Raw genomic sequence first — 21929 nt, forward strand, 5'->3', positions numbered from 1 at the left:
ACAAACTGGAGCAAGTTCAGAGAAGAGTTACGAAGATGGTGAGCGGTCTGCAAATCATGTCCTATGTGGAACAGTTAATGTTACGATCGTGTGGGCAAACTAAGCACGGGTGCCCACACGATAATACTCAAAAGGGACTGGATGCACACGGTATTCACACTGATTTCAGGCAACTGTCGCTTGGCTTCCAAGAGGAGGATGACATGGCCCTACCTGATCGGTGACATCGCCCCAATAGTGGGCGGCCGAGCAGTCTTCGGATCTGGGCCCTAGCTGATCCTGGGAGCCAGGCACCAGAACAGGACACATTCACATGCCACATGACAGGGACTGAACAACAGGACACACAAAGCCAGAATACACAGCATTCAGCAGCCAAAATGCAAACACTAGTAGCGGATGATAAGCTGAATATAAAAGCGGGGTGTTAGTTCATACATTGGCCAATGAACTTAAGCTGCAAGCCCCGGCAAGGCCCCTCATGTCTTGCAGTCCCTACACTATCAAGACACATCTTCCAGAGGATCCTAAAGACCACCCTAGCGCAGACATAGCAAACAAACTCAGCAGACCAGACTGACACAAAACTGACAGAAAATAAACGGACATGAACCAGCAAGGCACAGATCACACCACAAGCTGCAACAGACAAAGATTCATGACTGCTCACCCTGAACACCAAACACACAGCAAGTCGTAACGGACATGGATACATGACTGCTCACACTGGACACCAGACAGAGACTGACAGAAGCTGGGTTTATATGTGAGCACAGACCCAGGAGATTGGCTAGCAGGAAGTACCCACACCCAGCTAGTACAATCATTAAACTTGTGGGAGCTGTGCTGCTAGAAGCAATAAAACTACAGGTCACAGCAGCACACGTAACAGTTAAAGGACCTGGGAATGTTTAGCTTGCAAAAAAGAAGGCTGAGAGGAGACTTAATAGCTGTCTACAAATATCTGAAGGGCTGTCACAGTGCAGAGGGATCAGCCCTATTCTCATTTGCACAAGGAAAGACTAGAAGCAATGGGATGAAACTGAAATGGAGGAGACACCGATTAGACATTAGAAAAAATTTCTGACAGTGAGAGTGATCAATGAGTGGAACAGGTTACCACGGGAGGTGGTGAGTTCTCCTTCAATGGAAGTGTTCAAACAAAGGCTGGATAGATATCTGTTTGTGATGACTTAGTGAATCCTGCATTGAGCAGGGGGACCCTGGAGGACCCTTTCAATGCTACCATTCTATGATTTTACATCGTGCAAACTCATGCAAAGTGAGCATTATCCTGCTGTACAATGCCCCTTGGAAGCCCAGCCATGAGAGGCAATGCATGTGGCTACAGGATGTTCTGAACATATCGCTGAGCTGTCATTGTCCCTCGTACCACTACTAGAGGCAACGTACTATCTTATGCGATGGCCCTTCAGACCATCACGCTACCAATGGAGGCGGTGTGCCGCTCCACAACAAAAGCAGGATAGGTCTCTAAACACGAACATGGCCTTTTTCAATGTGCAAACTAAGCCTGGATTAGTTGCTGAAGAAAACCTGGTTGCACTCCATAGCAGTCCATTTTCATGAATCCCAACATCACTGCAATCGGAGATGATGGTGGGTGTCAAAGGAAGTTCACATAATGGGTGCCATGAGACCAAATGTCCTTCAGCCAACTGCCTGGAAAAAGTTCCTACAAACATAGGAGCCTGTAATGATAGTGCCAACTGTCTCTGCATAGCAGACAACAAAATATTTGGACCTGCTTGTGCTTGTCAGACGATCAGATGATCCTCTCTACTGGTGGCCTGTCAAGGGCATCTTGAGCCTGGTCACCTTGTGTGCCTTCAGTGCATGCACTAGTCCCAACACCACCTAACAGTCTGGTCAGACCGACCCAGTTTGTGGGCAATTTATCAAAACGACCATCCAGCTTCTCGCATTCCAATAATGCGCCCCCTCTCAAACTCTGTTAACTGAGTGAAATCTCTTTGATTAAGTCTAGTGGTCAACAAGCTCCACACAAAAGAGGTCCACTGCACAGGTAGCCTCTAGGGGCCTTTTCTATAGGCCAACGGTGGAACACTTTTAGGGCCTCAGGTGTCAAGACCGTTTATCTAATCACCCCACAACTCTAATTATTTGCATATCTGCCTGAGGTGTAACTGCATACTGGGTTTTGCAAAAACGACAACTTCTTCTAGGTGCTTGATTTTAAAAAAAATAAAAAGTGTATATTTGAACATAAAAAAAAATAACCTGGAGCTGCAATTAATACGAGAAAAGGCAGATGGCAGCAACAGTCTACAAATGCAACTGATGCAAAATAGATCCTTCAGTATTATTCATAGCTGCTGGTATCTTCAGCCTCTGTTTTATCCTTGGAGGATTGTATACAGTGATATACCTACCGCACCATGGACTGCTCTATGTGATATTGTAAAACAGCGTGAAATATTGCACCTGTAAATATTGCACCTGCAAATCCTACTCAACTCACATGTTGATTGATGAATGATTATACTTTGTTTGCTCACCAGTTACTGTCACATCATGACACATACTGTACAGATATAGGAGAATTAGTCATTAACATCATGACTTCCATCTATCTATCTATCTATCTATCTATCTATCTATCTATCTATCTCATATCTATCTATCTATCTATCTATCTATCTATCTATCTATCTAGCTATCTAGCTATCTATCTGTCTCACATCTAGTTATCTCATATCTATCTGTCTCATATCTATCTATCTATCTATCTCATATCTATCTATCTATCTATCTATCTATCTATGTATCTGTCTCACATCTAGTTATCTCATATCTATCTGTCTCATATCTAGCTATCTCATATCTATCTATCTCATATCTATCTATCTATCTATCTATCTATCTATCTGTCTCACATCTAGTTATCTCATATCTATCTGTCTCATATCTATCTATCTATCTATCTATCTATCTATCTATCTATCTATCTATCTCATAACTATCTATCTATCTATCTATCTATCTATCTATCTATCTATCTGTCTCACATCTAGTTATCTCATATCTATCTGTCTTATATCTAGCTATCTCATATCTATCTATCTCATATCTATCTATCTATCTATCTATCTATCTATCTATGCATGTTTCATCAATTAGTCATTTAGTTTATCTATATAATATACATATGTCTATCTGTATTTAAAGTTTCATGGCAATTATAAATTCTACCCTGCTTGGGGTAGACCCTGAATGGATCACAATCCAACAAGTACACATCTGAATGCCAAAAAGTACTAGCCGGAGATTTCGCCTGAATCAAAATGTCAAGAAAATTATTGGGGTTGTGCCAATACCACAACCCCGGTCTATATGCCTATTAGGGTATAAATTGTCAGTAAGAGAAACAAAATAATCTTGTAGATATGATACCTTTTGATGGATAGCAGATAAAATGATGATGTTAACACTGCAAGCTTTCAAGGCTACTTGGGCCTCTTTAACAAGCTGGTGTAACTAAGTACAGGGTGATCCAAAGGCATGGAGACTAGAGATGAGCGAGCATACTCGCTAAGGACAATTGCTCGATCGAGCATTGTCCTTAGCGAGTATCTCCCCAGGTTCGGGTGCCGGCGCGGGTGACAGGTGAGTTGCAGCAGTGAGCAGGGGGGACCGGGGGGGGGGGAGAGAGGGAGAGAGAGATCTCTCCACCCCCCACCCCCCCATGCCTCCCCGCTCTCCCCCGCCGCCGGCAGCTGAATCTTTGCTCCCGAGCGGGTAGGTACTCGCTAAGGGCAATGCTCGATCGAGCAATTGCCCTTAGCGAGTATGCTTGCTCATTTCTAATGGAGACACATGAATAAATGCAAAAAAGTGGTTGGGAATGTCATTATGTATGTAGCAAGTTGCACCCGTCTTACTGCATGATAAGACGGCCGCACTGTAGGTACGGACGACTCTCCGCAGCGCCGGAAGAAAGAACACATGACCGGCTCCATTGCCGGTCATGTGTTCTTTCTTCTAGCGCTGTGGAGAGTCGTCTGTAACCTGCAGTGCGGCCGTCTTCTTTGTGCAGTAAGACGGGCGCATCGGCACCCGGATGTGCCCGTGTGACTGAGCCCGGAATGTGCCATCTTCATTGCACAGTGATGGGAACACCTTGTCATGTAACAATTGCATATATTCGGCAGCAAGAAGGTTACCACCAATGAAGAATGTGCTCCCTATCTTCATATTCCACACGTCTCACCACACCATGACTTTCTGTGCACAAACCATCCTAGAGGGATCTGCCCAGTGCAGGTTTGTGTCAGACCAACGGAAGTTTGCTTTATCACTGAACAGTACCGCCTCTGTGAAATGTGGGTCCCATTGCAATTCCTGTGACACCCATTCCGTGAATTCAACATGGTGATCGGGATCGTCCTCATCATGGAATAACTGTATGAAGAGAGAAAAATCTATGGTAATCTATGAATAGTGAGCAGACCATTCTAATTTATCTTAAACCTGTAACAGGCCCTTGGTGTCTTTAATGTAGCAGGAGTTCTGGCTACCAATGGTTGTAGTAGATTATCAAGCCATATACTGAGGCGTTCAAACAATGAGCCATTACTAGCTATAATTGGGCGTAAAGGAGGAAAGATGTATTTATGAATTTTGGGTAATGCATGGAATATAGAGCAGACTGGAGAGTCTACCAACAAATAATCATGTCGTTTTGGGTCTGTTATCCCTGAGGACAAACCTTCCTATAGCAATTTGGATAAAGCAATTTTAAATGTTTCTGTTGGATCAACATTAAGAGACCGGTATGTGGATGTGTCAGATTACAATATAAGTACTTCACGTTCATGTAGGGCTTTGTCAAGTATCACAATAGAATCGCCCTTATCTGCAGGGCGGACTAAAGTAAAAGTATGAAAGCCATATCTTCTAGTGCTTTTCTTTGGTTTAGTGATATATTATATACTGTCTTGTTACATCTGGAATAAAAGTTGGTAAGTTCTTCTTCCACTTCAATTGGAAGAGAGTCCATAACTGAAGGTCTTGTTTGGAAAGGATAAAAATCCCGATTGGATATTTTTTCGATTTGTTAATAGTTGTAGAGAACACATTCACAGAAGAAATTGGCTCATCTTGTAAATTAATAAGAGCTAGAATAGTTAATTTTTCTTCAAGCATCATTTCCGAAGGAATAGCGTGTTGTCCAGTGCTATTCAAAAAATTAGCTTGAAGTAATAGGAACAACTAAGTAGTATTTTCCATAGTAGCAACATTGAAAAAATGTTTCTTCACAGTTGCTAGTCATATAAATTTATTGATATTTTTGATCGTCTGATACAGGTTCATATTACATGTGGGTGCAAAATTGAGACTTTTAAAAGAATAGATAACTGTGCAGAATTTAAAATTGTTGCTGATAAATTGACAACCAGTGAAATATTGTTCACCTGGGATGTTTGTGGTTACATTTCCTCATGTCTCACAGAAGAGATGCAAGGCATTTTCTATTTAAAAACACCTCGCATTAGCGTGAAAAACATATGTTGGCTCGCCTGTGTGAATTTAACCTTACTGAGAGCAATACCATTTTGTTCTACTGGCTAAGGACTCATGTCCACGGGCAAAATAAGAATTAAAATCCGCAGCAGATTTTAACTCTTCTCCTGCCCGCGGATCCGCACCCCATAGGGATGCATTGACCACCCGCGGGGTAGATAAATACCCGCGGATGGTCAATAAAGGGATTTTAAAAAAAATGGAGCATGAAAAAATCTGGACCATGCTCCATTTTCGTGCGGGTCTCCCGCGGGGATGGCTCCCGCGGGCTTCTATTGAAGCCTATGGAAGCCGTCCGGATCCGCGGGAGACCTAAAATAGGAATTTAAAAGAATTTACTCATCCGGAGCGGGCCGGGAAGGTCTTCTCTTCCTCACGGCCGCATCTTTCTTGCTTCGGCTCGGCGGATGTGCCCGGCGCATGTGCGCGGCACGTCGGCGACGTGCCGCAGCCGTGACGAGTTCATCCGCCGGCCGAAAAAGAAGATCCGGCCGTGAGGAAGAGAAGACTTTCCCCGCCCGCTACAGATGGGTAAATTCTTTTAAATTCCTATTTTCAGCGCTCATGTCCGCGGGGCAGGAGGGACCCGCTGCAGATTCTCCATGTAGAATCCGTAGCGGGCCTGATTTTCCCCGTGGACATGAGGCCTAACACTGTACCAACCTTTTTCTTTTTATCTATTAGGGTATATGAACATCATAGAGTAAGATCCCCTTCTCAGGACACCCCACCGTCACCCCCTTCATAAGCCAGAATAGAGAGCCACTGTGCAAGAGCAGCTCCCTTTCTGGTATCCTTGTATGACAAGGTTGACCATTCATCTGAATGGCTGTCTTGCAATATTACATTTTCCCTGCAGTGGCTGCTGTAGTGGAAATGCCTGAATGGCTGCGAGTTCTCCCAGCAAAATCAGCAGTTTGCTGATAATGCCAAGAGCGAGACCCACTGCTGTTTGCCATGGGTACTGCGTCCTGAAGGGGATTGTCTCTGATGACATAACCCACTGGCGTAACTATAGGGGATGCGGTTGCACCCGGGCCCATAAGGCCTCTCTTCTCCATATAGGGAGCCCAGTACTATGAATAAAGCATTATAGTTGGAGGACCTGTTACAGGTTTTGCATTAGGGCCTAGAAGCTTCAAGGTACACCTCTGACATAACCCATTTTACCATTAGCACTCTGACAAATGAGTCAGAAATAATTTGGGAGACTGCTTTATTTGTGATAATTATTGTATTAGGATGACACCTAAGATGTTTCTAAAGCTCGCATCTGTCATACTCTCAGTTAGCCAATAGTAAAGCCATCAAACAATTAAAATTCTTGTCTTTATGTTAATCAATGATATCAGTCATTCATGTAATCTCCCTCTCTGTCACTAAAGCCTCATTTATATGGGATGAATGTTGGGCAAACGATGCCCACCACACGAGGCACATATAATGGAATCTGTCATTTTGTGCAATCCTTTATAATAACACAATGTGTCATCTGTGATTTATTTTAATCTTAAAGTGACCCTCCAGGCCTGGAGGAACAATGGTAGCCGCACTGCTGCTTCATCTCTGACTACCTGATGCACACTATGCTATACATGCGTAGCCTAAGACACTACATACTGCTCTGACTGGGCAGCACTGGTCAATCAAAGCAATTGTGTAGTGTCTTAGGCAGGTGTCACACGGGTGCACGCGCATTTACGCTTCCATTTGTGCCACGTATTTGTGCAATGGGCATTGCATATTTGTGCGCACCTGTAAATGTTTTACTCTACTTTTCTTGAGCACAAAGCGTGCGCATTTGCACATGCAAAGACACAATAGGCAAGTAAATTAATTAGTTCAATATTTGCTATTTTTGTGTAGAAATATGCAGAAAAATAAAGCATGCAGTGTTCCCCCCCCCCCCCCCACCCAATGAAATGCATGCGCAAAATATGCTTATGTGAATAAACCCATTGATATCAATGGGTTCTATTCACTGTGTATTCACTGGGCACGATTTGCACGCGTACAATGCTGTACAAATACGTTCCTGTGAAAGAGAGCTTAGACTATTGATGCATACTAATGCACAGAGTTCATCAGGTATTTAGAAAAGTGGTGTGGCCATCTTTGTTTCTCCTTGCTTTAACCCCTTAAGGGCCAGGCCCAGTAAATTTATGGTGCTTTGTTCTAAGCTTTAATCCTAGCTAATAGTAAAAATATGGTGCAGGATTAAAGCTCTTGCTCCTGCAATGTAGCAGTAGCAGGTTGGGTTCTCGGCTGTTCAACACAGCCATGGGCCTGGAGGAGAAGGCAAAAGTGGTTTCTAACCACTTCTGCCTTCTCTTTTACAGAATACATCGCACTCAATGAGTGCTATGTAATGCACAGAGACAGTGGAAGTGTTACTTACTCTATTCGACACGGCGCTCGCATTACCACCACGTGCCCCCTGCCAAGGCAGAGCTGCAGGATCCTAGCAGAACCTGATCAGCTCTGCCAGTGACTATTGTCACTACAGGGGGATGTTTTCCCTATAACTGGGGCTCCTATGCATGCCCCAGCTACAGTGAAAAAGTGTGATCTAAGAAAAAAGACAATGTGAATGACCCCCAGAGGTATTATATAATGACACGGTGGTCAAAGATGTTAAAAAAAAGTTACCAAAATTAAGTAAAACATATTACAGAATAAAATAAATATATATATAAAAAAGCAAATAACCCACTCCCAATACCAACCAAAAACCGTTGCCATATGTGCCCTGCAATCTAAAACTATGCAAATTATATATCAAAATATCCAAAACAAAACGAGGAACCTTTTCCCGTTTGTTATTTTAGCGTACGTATACTTATTTTAAAAATGAACAACTATAAATTTAAAAAAATCATTTTATTTAGCTTTTTACCCCCAATAAAACAAAAAGAAATGGGGCGGGGTCAGTCTGAAAAAAACCTATAAAAAATAACCCTATATGTCATGTGAAAAAAAATGCAGCAAAAATTATTTTGGTAGACGAAGAAAAAGAAAATAATTGGGCAGTAGAACTACCACATTTGTAAAATCCCTCAAAAGTGTCTGGTCCTTTAGGACTAAAACACGCTGGTCCTTAAGGGGTTAACTCAGCTTGTACATAAGGAACATATTCATTACAAATTCATCAGTGCTACATCTGCAGTCACACCAATATCTGCAGCCTTTCAAATACTTTTAATGTCACTATGTGCAGCATATTTACATACTGTATGAATCTGCGCTAGGGATTACGTTTTTCTGTTCTGTTATGGGAGCAGAAAAACAGAATCCCTTGGATGAACGGATCCGTCTCATAACTGAATGAAACTGCGCCGAAAGGACTCCATTGATTATAATAGCGTCTGTTCAGTTTCTGTACCTGTCCAGCATTTTTACCGAATGGATGACATGTCACGCCGGTTCTGCTCCGGAGCTTTACTCTTCACCAGCATGACAAATCCATATTATTGCTTCATTTAGTAGTCTGCACAAAAATGTTGGTAACCTTGTCAGCAGCACAGAAGCATTTCGCTGTCTAATTTTATGGTTTTTTAACGGACTACAACCTACACGGCTGCTGTTAATATATCAAGCACTCACTTCTATCCTTAATACCATGTGTTTCACATCTGATAGACCTTGTAAATCTTTATTTCAAGGTGAACACTTATCTATTACTGAAACCTCAACCAGAGAGGAGACTTTCCTACTTCGGCTTGATGAGGAGTCGGGACTGTAAAACTTTTTAAACAATTTATTATTATAGGTAAAGTAAAAAGAATAAAGAAGATATTACTGCAAAACACTATTTAATCTCCTCATTCTGTGCTGCACACTCTAAGGGAGTGGAAAGTTTCAGTGCTGTGTTTCACACTTGTACCATTAGGTGGCAGGAGGCTCCCATTTTCTACCTCAGCCCCCCCTCCCCCCCCTTCCTTCCCTATCCCTGGTTCTTATAGTCTTTTTGCTTTATATATCTTAGTGCCTGAAGGAGATATAAGCATTCTACTAATGTAGAATTGTAAAAAGGACCTGCCAGTCATATATAAGGGAACATGATCAAGGCCTAGTGGTATAGGTTTGAAACAATTGGTGACGACTAACACTCACACTGTCACTTTTACATGTAGATTTGAGGCATAACTAACTTAACATGACGTTACAGGTTAAGCTGTTATGTTTGTACATGTGGAATAACCCTGTTTTGGCCATTATATGACTTGCATATGGAATTTGTCACCAGCTTTCCCCTCTGTATGCTCCATTTCTAATTCTTTTTTAATCCTTAGCTAGTGGATGTCAACTAGCTGTTATGATGCGCACATAGAAACTAGGTACTTCTACTCCTCTCTCTGTCTGTAGAACACCATTAGAAACAGCAGCAGTATGGAAAACATTATACAGCAGTACTGAGCAGTGTAAATGTGATTTCAACATTGGGGTGGAGAAAACACTTACTAGATGTTGCAGTCATGTCTCTGTGTGTTTCCCATCAGCAGCTCCCTCCCTCTTCCATTCTCTTCTCCAAAAACTTCTATTGGTAGCATAAAAATGCAGCAAGGAATGACTCCCTCTCCTACTTCCTGTAAGATGTATTGGTGTTTCTGCTGCTAGAGATTGATTTCACATGACAGCAAGGTAGAAGGAAGGGAGACCCCTAGTAGTCAGCACTTTAGAGGGATTTTCAGCACAAAAGCATTATTTTAAGTAAAATGACTAGTACTTTTTCTAATTATAACATTGACAATCACATAGATACAAGTTTGTTGAAAAGTTAGTGATCATACTATCCCTAGTTCTGGAACAATACTTCTGCAGCGCCACCTATTGGATGGCAACGTTCTTGCAAATTAATGACTGATCCTTTATACAGGTCTTAACACTGACTGGGAATTGAAAACCAAGCCGGAATCCATATACAGACAGCTGTTTTTCTGGGTGTTTGCCCCTTATCAGTGTGCAACAGAATTCTGGCTTGGCTAGTGAGAGGTCTGTGATGTGAGTTAGGAGAGGCATTGTCTCTCCTTGAGGAGAGCACCTAGAAGGTGAATGAGGAGACTTATAAGGCCATCCATGCTCCTCTGGGAAATATATGCAAATAAGAAAGATGGAACGATACCTCTGCAGTGCCACCTATTGGATGGCAGCATTCCTGCAAATCAGTGTCCAACCCTTTATGGATTCTGGTTTGGTTTTCAATCCCAATCATTGTTAAGACCAGTATAAAGGGTGGGACATTGATTTGCAGGAATGCTGCTCTCTAATAGGTGGCATTCCATCTTCCTTATTTGCATATATAATAAAATAATCTTTATTTGTATAGCGCTAACTTATTTTACAGCACTTTCAAGGCACATGGGGAACACAAAGAATATACAAAAATCACAGAAATGACAAAAGTTACATGTGGTATTCAATTATTTGGAAACAAATAGGGTGGGTGTGATACAGAAGGTACAGGGGCATGAAGTGGAGCAATTGGAACACAGCAGTGCAACGATAACATGCAGTATACAGTTTTTTGGGACACAAACGAGCTGGGAATAGTACAGGAGGTGTGGGGCAGGACGTGTACATGATAGGCAAAAGTGAAAAGCCATAGGGAGGGGCAGGGGGCATATTGTAGGGATGGGGGACTAGATCAGGAGGTTTGGTATGTTTCTTTGAAGAGGTGCATCTTTAAGGCACGTCTGAAGTTCTGTGCTTTGGGGATTGTCTGGATGTTGTGGGGTAGAGGCTTCCAGAGGACCGATGCTGCTCTAGAGAAGTCCTTGAGGTGAGTGTGTGAGGTTCGTATTAGAGGAGTGTTTCGTCTGAGTGTGTTAGCGGATTGGAATGTGCGGGTTGGGTGATGTATGGATAGGAGGGAAGCTATGTACAGTGGTGCGGCGCTATCGAGAGCTTTGTGGGTGATTGTGATGAGAGGAGCATGCACGGCCTTATAAGCTCCTCACTTACCTTCTGGGTGCTCTCCTCAAGGAGAGACAACCCCCCTCCCGATCTCTAGTTCTGACACAGTCTAATTTTACTGTTAAAAGTATGGACTGCTGCCCCAGATAGATTGGGTAAGACAGGCTGTGGCCATTTAAAGGATTACCAGCATCATAAAACAGTAACAGTGTTTAGATCCAGGGACCTGTCTAGTTCTCACTGCAGTGCCGGGATGAGTGTGACATGCTGCTTTCTGCTGCCTTCTGGATTAGCCAGGCTTTGGGGATGGCAGTTTGATCTTGATGTGCTATGTCTTTTTGCATCATCACAACTCAGCTAATGTGTTGATCTGACATCCAAACATATAGAGATTCACAGATGCAGCTTGTCGTTTCCTGATGCTCTGATACAGAACACTGTGACATGTTGCTCCTAAGAGAGTTAACAAGTGACACTGCCCATCACACGCTAATTATTTCCCTTGCAATGGTCTCTTATTTGGGCGAATAGCACACTGATGTACAGTATATAGCTCAACTTGATAATACTAAAATTCCGGTAAATAGTAAGGAAAATACTTATCGGTTACTGGTTCACTTTTCTCCATATTTTCAACTATATTTAACAAGAGATCACTCATACGATGCTTATCTTTTGCCAGAGTTGACGGCATGGCTGGTAACCCATTACATTACAGAATTAGTCCCAAAATTGTATTCATTCATATTAACCCAATCATCATAAAGAGATATTAGAACTATATTGACCATATGATTTAACCCATTAACACCACAGGACGTACGTTTACAGACTGAATGATTATTGTTCACTTTCACTAGTTTGAACGCGTTTTTGAACGCTAATTGTTCCGTATAAAAGGGCCTTTAATAAAATATCCTGGCAAGATTTTCTCTTTATAGTTCTCGACAATATTAACTTTTTTTTTCCATTCTCATTTCAGTGGGAAAAACTGCAGATGACCAAAAGTGAAAGGAGAAAAATAGTCTGTTCTGTAAGTTTTCACATAATTGCCATTACATGCGTAGTATGGTCCCTATATGTCCTTATTGACCGGACAGCGGAGGAAATCAGGCAAGGGAATGATAATGGTAAGACATGCAAATAATATATATGAATCATTATAGATTTTATAAGCTAACTGCGTCAGATTTTAAACACAAATTTTAAAAGAAAATGGAGTATTTGGTGTGTGCCTAAAAGTGTTTAAGAAACTTCACACCTACCTAGACAGTTCTAAAAGTGATTATAAAAAGGATTGTCCTATTGATGCCGGTTGTGAATTCATGCATTCTATGAAACTGTTGCTTAAATGTACCTTCTACTACACAGCCAAAGGTCTAACTTGGCCTCCAATATGAAAACTGTAAAAAGGCCCCCACCTGGTGTGTGCCATCTTCAAGTCTACTTATGTGGTGGAGGGTCCTTTGTCCCCTTCCTCCGGCGCAAGACCAAAGGCGTGACTGCCACCTTTACAACCACTATAGTTATGCCCCTGTGCACAGCACAAAATATAACACATCCCATACCATCTCCCATGGAAAAAATAATGAAATTGTTACCCACCTTGTATTTCTTATTTGCGGTGTTCTCTCTTCATTTACGGCTACATATCAGAAATCTGTATCATGGAGCTGAATGTATTACATTTACTAAGGGAACTAATTGCAGTGTTCAGTTCCTATATTTCCCAAGTGGCCAGGCAAAGACAGAGAGATTTTGCCGTCTTCATGGAAAGGAACTGTTAGTTCAGTAGCTTGAATGTAACTACAATCTATCTAATGTATCCCTAAGGGAACCTAAATAGGAAAGTAGTGATAGTACTGAAGAGTCTTCAGTAGTCTTTAGAGTCTTCAGGTTTCCTTAGGGATACATTAAATAGATTGTAGCAGCATTCCAGGTACTAAACTAATAGTTCCTTTCCATGAAGATTGCATTCTTGCTTTCTCTCTCTCTATGTAGACTGTTCTGTGAACGCTGTGTGCTCTCTCTATGGTACCTACTCCCTCGTAGTACCAGGAATACAGAACACGCTGCTCTCACTGTATATCGCCAATCAAAGTGATTAGGGAGAAGATGCCCCTCAAACTGCTAGTTATATGGAAATTGTCTCCAGCATCTCACAGGGCTAGATACGGAAAGCCCTTGACAACGAGCACTCAGTGAATAATTAGAATTGTGCAGATTATTGGTCTTATGGGCTACATCAAGGAGAGAATAAAAGAAACTACGCATTAAAGGTAATTAAAGTATTAGAGAAAGTTATTCAGCCTGACAAGACCAATTGATTAGTAAGGAAAAGTTTATAATTGGACATACACTTTAACTTCCTCTTATGTGTTCATTTGGTTTTCTGCACTCATTGTGGCAGATTTATCAGTGTATTCATAGAAGCTATATTTCTGAAACTGTGCCTTACATCATATTCTTCACACCTACAACTGTATTGGAAGAAATAAGTAAGGCTTTAGAGTCACATTAACAATATCTGCCTCTGGGTAAGGTCCAGGTAGGCAGGGCAGTGACCCATTTTTTTCAAAATTCACAAAGAGAAAGACACTAGAGACAGGGGGACAACTTTCTTGCTAACTTTTAAAACAAACAGGTAGAAGCCAATTTCCCTCATTTAGGGAAAAAAATTCCTTCCTGACTCCAATCTGGCAATCAGAATAATCCCCAGATCCCCGACCAGGGGCGTACCTAAAGGCTCAGGGGCCCGGGTGCAAAAGTTCAGCTCGGGGCCCCCCCCCACCCCGGGCCTCCACCCCACACGCCCCCGTACCCATACCTAGATCGTGCTGCATACATGATCTGTCCCTGGCGTAATCTTTCCAAACATGATGCATTTCCTGCACTACATAAAGATTTGTTTGTAGCCCTGCAGGCCGCTCTCACACACACCGCTTTTTACTGCTATTAGCACAGCGCCCCGAGTGCCGTACTAACCGCGGTACAACACTCCCAGAGATTTTAATGAAGTTACTCAAATTTGTGCTCGAACACGGTGTTTCTAACACTGTGATTTTCGAGAGCTGTCTGTTCTGTTCCTGCATTTTTGTGGTTTTTAACACATCTCATCACCCATCACAATGATGGGGTGCATTAAAGAGTGCTGTCAGACGCTGTAACCTGTGTTCAAAAACGCTGCTCGAAATTCCGGTAAAAATGCCACGATTTCAAGCTGCGTTTTCTGAACACGTGTGAGAGCGGCCTCAGGGGGGTCATGTTTATGCTGCACTTTAGAACCACAATTAAGACACATAAAAACCTGCATGCAGTATTTAAAGACCGCGTACGGTATTAGGGTGACTGCCCACTAGAGGTTTTTTTCACGACGAAATTCACAGCGTTTTTTTTTCTGCAGGGGTCTATGGGACTTGTAATGTTAAAATCACGATCGCGCAAAACCGCGATTTCGCGGTAAATTGCGATTTTGCGCGATCGCTATTTTAGCATTACAAGTCCAATAGACCCCTGCAGAAAAAAAAACGCTGCGAATTTCGCCATGAAAAAAAATGTAGTGGGTAGTCACCCTGAAGGAGCTGCAGGCACTATTAATAACAGCATGCGGTTTTGATGCGTTTTTTAATTGCGTGTAAAGGGTGCAAATAAATACAGTAAATCCAGGGAGAGGGAGAGGGGGAGAGAGACACACACACACACACACAGATATACACACACACACACAGATATACACACACAGATATATATACACACACACACACACAGATATATACACACACAGATATATATATATACACACACACACAGATATATACACACACACACAGATATATATATATATACACACACACACAGATATATATATATACACACACACACAGATATATATATACACACACACACACAGAGATATACACACACAGATATATATACACACACACACACACAGATATATACACACACACACAGATATATATATATACACACACACACACACACAGATATATACACACACACAGATATATATATATACACACACACAGAGATATATATATATACACACACAGAGATATATATATATATATACACACACACACAGAGATATACACACACACAGATATACACACACACACACACACAGATACACACTTACCCCAGGGCTCGGTCCACTTCTCCTCCATGTGACAGCAGCAGCAGGAGAGATAAACTCAGAAGCTTCCCCGTTCAGCAGGAAGCAGGGGGGGCAGCACATGATCCCTGTGCCCTGCCTGACTTCCTCCCCTGCCGGCCCATGTGACCTCCTCCCTCCTCCCCTGCCGGCCCATGTAAGTACCTCCCTGCTTTTCCTCTCAGGCTGGCTGTTCTGACTGCCGCATCATGCGGGGGAAAGAACGGTCAGCCATTAATGCACTGAATGTGCATGGGGGTATGTCGGAGGGCGGCTCCGGGGCCCCCTGAGCTCACGGGCCGGGTCGCCATGGCGACCCCAGCACCCCCTGACGCTACGCCTATGTCCCCGACCCTTCTGAAGTAATTAGTAATTCCAACATATACTATTGTAATGTTTAAGAAATACATCCAGGCCCCTCTTGCACTCTTTTATTGAGTTCACCATAACCACATCCTTGGGCAGAGAGTTCCATAGTCGCACTGCTCTTACAGTAAAGAACCCCCTTCTGTGTTGGTGTAAAAACCTTCTTTCCTCTAGATGTAGAGGATGTCCCCTTGTTACAGTCACAGTTCTAGGTACAAATAGATTGGAGGAGAGATCTCATAGAATCATAGAATGGTAGAGTTGGAAGGGACCTCCAGGGTCATCTGGTCTAAACCCCTGCTCAGTGTAGGATTTACTAAATCATCCAATCTCTATATTGTCCCCTAATATATTTATACATAGATGTTAGGTCTCCTCTCAGCCATCTTTTTTCTAAACTAAACAACTCCAATTTTCATAACCTCTCTGGGTATTGTAGTCCGCCCATTCCATTTATTACTTTAGTTGCCAACCTTTGAACCCAATTAAGCTCTCATATGTCCTTCTTGAGTACCGGTGCCAAAGACTGTACACAATATTCCATGTGTGGTCTGACCAGTGACTTGTAAAGTGGAAGAATAATGTTCTCCTCATGTGCCCGATGACCTCTTTTGATGCACCCCATGATCTTATTTGCCTTGGCAGCAGCTGCCTGACACTGGTTGTTCCAGTTGAGCTTACAGTTACCTAAAATCCCCAAGCCCTTTCCATATCAGTGTTACCCAGTGGTTTCCCATTTAGGCTGAGAGCTGCCCCTGATTGGTCCCTGCGCTGAGCCAATCAGAGGCAGAACTCACTCACCCATTCATGAATTCATGAATGGGTAAGTGAGAGCTGCCTCTGATTGGTGAGGCCGTGACCAATCAGAGGCAGCTCATTCAGCAGGCGGAGATTCTGAATCCCCGGCTGCTGAATACTACTCAGAGCAGTTCAGGAGAACTGCCAGCCGGCCGCGGCTGAACTCCGTCTGCCAGGACAAGGTGAGTATATATTTTTTTTGTTTTTACACATTTCTGGATGAATTTCAGGGAAGGGCTTATATTTTTAAGCCCTTTCCGAAAATTCATCGTGCGATCGCTGGCAGCCCATTGCTTTCAATGGAGCCGCTGTATTGCCGGCTCCATTGAATTCAATGGGCAAACATCATTCTTCTCTGCCACAGCTGTTACAGCTGTGGCAGAGAAGAATGATTTGTCTTCTATATGTTCTCAATGAGGTCGGCGCTGCTGCCGCCGTCCCCATTGAGCGCATATAGAGAAGAGAACAGGAATCGCAGATCTCAGATATGTGCGATCTGCGATTTCTGTTGTATAATTTATCGGATGAGCGCATAAAAAGCGCTCATGTGTCTGATACCATTGCAAAGCAATGGTTCTCTAAGATCGCAGATCGCATGCGCAGGCGCAGGTCGCACGGAAAATCGCCCGTGTGACCGAGGCCTTAGTGTGTAATGGTAACATGTATTTCCTCTGTCCATGTGTAGAACCTTACACTTATCAGTGTTACCCCTCATTTGCCACTTTTCTGCCCAAGTCCCCAATGTATCCAGATCCTCTTGCAATCTACTTCTGTTTTCTCTTGTGTTACTTTACATAGCTTTGTATCTTCCACAAATATTGATATTTTACTATGCAATCCTTCCACTTGGTCATTAATAAATATATTAAAAAGAATAGGGCCTAGTACTCACCTCTACTTAGTGTAGATAAAGTTCAATGTAATACAATGATGATCCTATCTAGGCGGAAAGGCAGTTACCGTGTTACACAGTATAGTGGTCTCCAGGATGATGTCTCAGTAAAGTACCTTTAGGTACTTAAAACTGTACCCAGTTTCTGATGCTTTGTTGAAGGTCTACGTTTATGCCCCCGTGTCACACTTGCAGCCCTTAGCCCCAATTACAATCTAAACATTTCTCAGCCCACTCAACTGTTTTGGAACCGCACTGTTCACAGTCTCCATATGACCCTCTCTTCCTCACACCAGCTGTCCAGAAGGGATGATGCCCACAGCAATGGCGTATGCTCACAATGGCTCCGGCAATTGGCTAACCCTCTTCAGTTATCAAACTTTAACTTGACTTTTTCAATGATTTTTGTTGTGTTAAGTGTCAAAACCCTGTTATCATTTCACAGTTTTGCTTTACTTGGACCATTTTTGGTAGATACTAGCCACAAAACCTACTTTTTTGGAGATGCTCTGACCCTGTTTTCTCTGTTTTTCCTGCTTCCTACACATAAATTTCGAGAGTGACATGTTTTTCACTTCATCTGTCAGTGGTTTTAAAGTTACGGTTGATACATGTATATTCAGCCACTATAAATATAAGTTCATGCAAAGATATAAAAGGCTGCAAAACCCAAGGGAGACCAACAGTAAGCATGTATATGCACACATCATACGGGGTTTAAATGAAAGCACTGTATTAGAGAACTACACTGCTCACAAGAGAATTTTAAAGGATTTTTGTTTAGCTGACATTGACTTTAGTGATTTATATTTTATTGTTGCTAATATTAATATTTTATTATCACCAGTGGATTTTAGGGCTGTGTTTTATGTTGTGAACTATCAAGAAGAACTCAGTGACAACAAAACTTCAGAATGGATTGCAAACGCCACTAGACTTCACTCCGTAATACAGCATTAGCGATAAAATATTCTCTGTTATCAGTTGTCAGAACTCTCTTTTGTGAATCAATCATATCAAACGATATTTAGGAAATTGGCCATTAGGTTGCATGTGATTCTTCTATTTGTTTTATGCATCAGTCGAATGTCATATGTACTGTACAGTAAAGAGGTCATATTAGGGAAATTTCATATGGGACAGAACCAGCAGTGTAATGTGCCATCGGGGGGAGACTTCTGCACCAAAATCCGCATGTCTAATGGGTGGATTTTGATACAGAATTGAAAATGGCTTAATTCTGCTGGCAATTCTGCATCAAAATCTGCTTTTAGACATGCGGATTATTGTGCAGATTTCTGCAGCTGAAAATTCTACTTCTTGTTGCGGAAAAAGTCAATTTTGTGTGAAAGGTCCCCATCTTGTTTTAGTATGAAATATTGATCCATAGGACGCCTCTTATATTAGGTTTTGTATGGAGGAGAATTATATTTCCATTATATATTCAGTTTTGTGTAGATAGGATATTGGCTTTTAGTAGGCCATGTCCACAGATTTTAGAAGCACCCATCTAAGGCCGGCTTCACACGAGCGTGACGGGCTCCGCAGCGGAATATTCCGCAGTGAAGCCCGTCACGGCGCCCCCCAGAGACCCCATACTTACCAGCGGAAGATAGCGTGAAGACGCTTCCCCGCCCACCGCCGTCGCGTCATGAGACACGCCCACCGCGTCACATGACGCGGCCGGCCGTGTCACGTGACGCGCCGGCCGCGTCATATGACGCGGCGGCGGTAGGCGGGAAAGCGTTTTCACGCTATCTTCCGCTGTGTTACAGCGGGAGATAGCGTGAACGGACGGCTTCCATTGACTGCAATGGAAGCCGTCAGCGCGTACACCCGCGGCAAATAGAGCATGCTGCGGGTGAGGACGGGAGATTTCACGGTGCGAAATTCCGCGGTGGAATTCCGCATCGTGAGCATTGAGCTATTAGGTTCAATAGAACCTAATAGCAGGGGGCAACGCAGCGGATTTTTGCCGCAAATTTACACGGCGTAAATCCGTTCGTGGGAAGGAGGCCTAAGTCCCACTCTGTGTGTTTCTCTGTGTATATTGTTTTTGTATTTAAGAATTGTGTTTTCAGGCTCTGGGCAAATGTATCAAAATATTTACAGTTGTTGTCTTAAATAGACACGTAATAATGGAATTTTTGTGTTAGGCCGGTCTCATACTACCGGATTTGAATTGCGTATTCCGTGTTTGACGACCTGCGGTAAAACGTGTGCATTGCAGGGCATGCATTTTTGAATTTTTGTACACACTTACAGGTACGAATTGCGTATTCCGCGAGCAGAAGAAAAACCATAGCATGCTCTATTTCAATGCGGATTCTGCGCAGACAGCCTCCACTGATGTCAATGGAGGTGTGCGACTCGCATTATCACTTAGCGATGGCGCCGGAATTACAAAAGAAAAAAACTGTACTGCACATGACTGCCTGCGTGCCTCCTCAGTCATATGCAATACAGTTACTTATTGTATGCTGCGTCACCAGCCGGTCTCACAACCGGAATCTGATGCCGGCCTCCCGAATATGACCCGCTCGTGTGAGCCTGGCCTTTATTGGCCTATTTAGTAAGCCCTTTGTCCACATGTTCTGAGACACATGAGTGTATTGTGAACATTTTCTGGCACCTTTCTACTTTGAAATGTATTGGAAAGCTACACTGTCAGGTCCCACATGGCACTGTTTTTAGCCTATGCCAGATTCACCAGTATTGATTAATCTACAACATGCTGTAAGGCTAAATGCACACAGACTGATAAAAAGTTGCTCCCAAGAAACTTGGTTGCAACTTTTAACAATCCATGTGCCTGTATCAGACAGCACATGGACATGTACTATTATTGCCTGAGAATCGAACAAAAATAAGACACACTGCATATTTTTTTAACTCGGACTATTCATGCATGTAACTCCCTCACTGGCGATGAAGGATCTTTGATGATGTCACCCTCATATGATCAGGGGCAGAGCATGGCAGTGACGTCATCACAGGTACTTCATCTCCAGTGCTGTGCTGCTTCTGATCCCTGTTGTATGGGATAAACACTAAATGTAGCAGTGCTGTGTGTGATGTGCATTGCACCACCAGAAACACTGGTACTATAATTTCCTAATAATCACTGGTACAGTATATATACGTTTGTTCATTGAACTACTCGTGCATTGAAGGGGTTAAATAACTTTCTAACTTTATATTATGCAGCTTACTCAAAATTTTTTTTTTTACATTATTTAGTTCAATCAGCAAACTTGAAGATCATTGAAGAGGGACGGCTCACAGAGTTGGCAGGAGGGCAGGGTACAATCAGTACTTCGATCTGAGAGGACAGATGTCAGAGGGTGCATAGGGGAGTGATATACACTACTGATGATAAATATACACTGCCACTAAAGATCAGTTATTACACTAATAGAAGACAGTGGCGAGTGAACTGCAGTGTCTGTGCAGCAGCATGGGCCCAGCTACTCCTCATCTTACAGTCATACCCCCTGTGACCACATCCATTATGCCCTTTGAGAATATATTATAATTAGTCACTTGATGAACCCTGGATTGAAGGACCTGCACTGTTGACTTGAAAGGTCTGAACTGCTAGCAGCATTGAGCAGCTTTCCACTGAGTCATAGGTGCCAAAATAAGACGAGCCCTAGGATAATACTGAGTAAAATGTCATGTGTATTTTATACTAGGCATTTACACCCGGCTCCCTTTATTCTCTAAATGTCATGACATCGTATAGTTAAAAAGATGTATGTCCATAAAGTTCAGCAAGATGAGAGTTGTGTGGGAAGAAGCAAAAATAGATTGCAGCAGTGTCACGTTCACTTAAGGGTTTGTATGTGGGGTTAACAGGGAAGAAAAAACTTAGTTACTGTAGTCTAAAAAATAAATCAATGTTATTGAAGCTAACAAATGCAATATGGGATCTAACAAACCTACTACAGACTTAGGGTCGCTTCAGACGAACGTATCCGTCATCCAACATGCTTCAGGGAAAAGTATTTGCACTGTGAACAAGGTTTGATGAGCTAGATCTGCGTGGGTATGGGTGCATAGTACTATACGTTTTACGCACACGCAGGGCAAGTTCACATGCGCACATAACACACTCCTTCCGTGATATAAAAGACTAGTTAGCTAATGAGGTCCAGATTTTATCTCCAGGCGCCAGATAGTGGGACGGACCCGTGCAGTTTAAACAGCGGCCATTAAGTAGGG

The 21929-nt window shown here is 42.7% G+C and overlaps 1 protein-coding gene across 1 annotated transcript in view; it reads left to right on the top strand.

Moving 5' to 3' along the window:
- MARCHF1 (membrane associated ring-CH-type finger 1) overlaps nucleotides 1-21929 on the top strand; it is a 265460-nt gene that overhangs the window by 175469 nt on the left and 68062 nt on the right. The window contains exon 5 of the mRNA XM_066574677.1: nucleotides 12461-12608. Coding sequence (XP_066430774.1) covers nucleotides 12461-12608 — 148 coding nt within the window. The remainder of the gene's footprint in view (nucleotides 1-12460; nucleotides 12609-21929) is intronic.

This window comes from Eleutherodactylus coqui, chromosome 7 (assembly GCF_035609145.1).
Source record: "Eleutherodactylus coqui strain aEleCoq1 chromosome 7, aEleCoq1.hap1, whole genome shotgun sequence".
Lineage (NCBI taxonomy): Eukaryota > Metazoa > Chordata > Amphibia > Anura > Eleutherodactylidae > Eleutherodactylus > Eleutherodactylus coqui.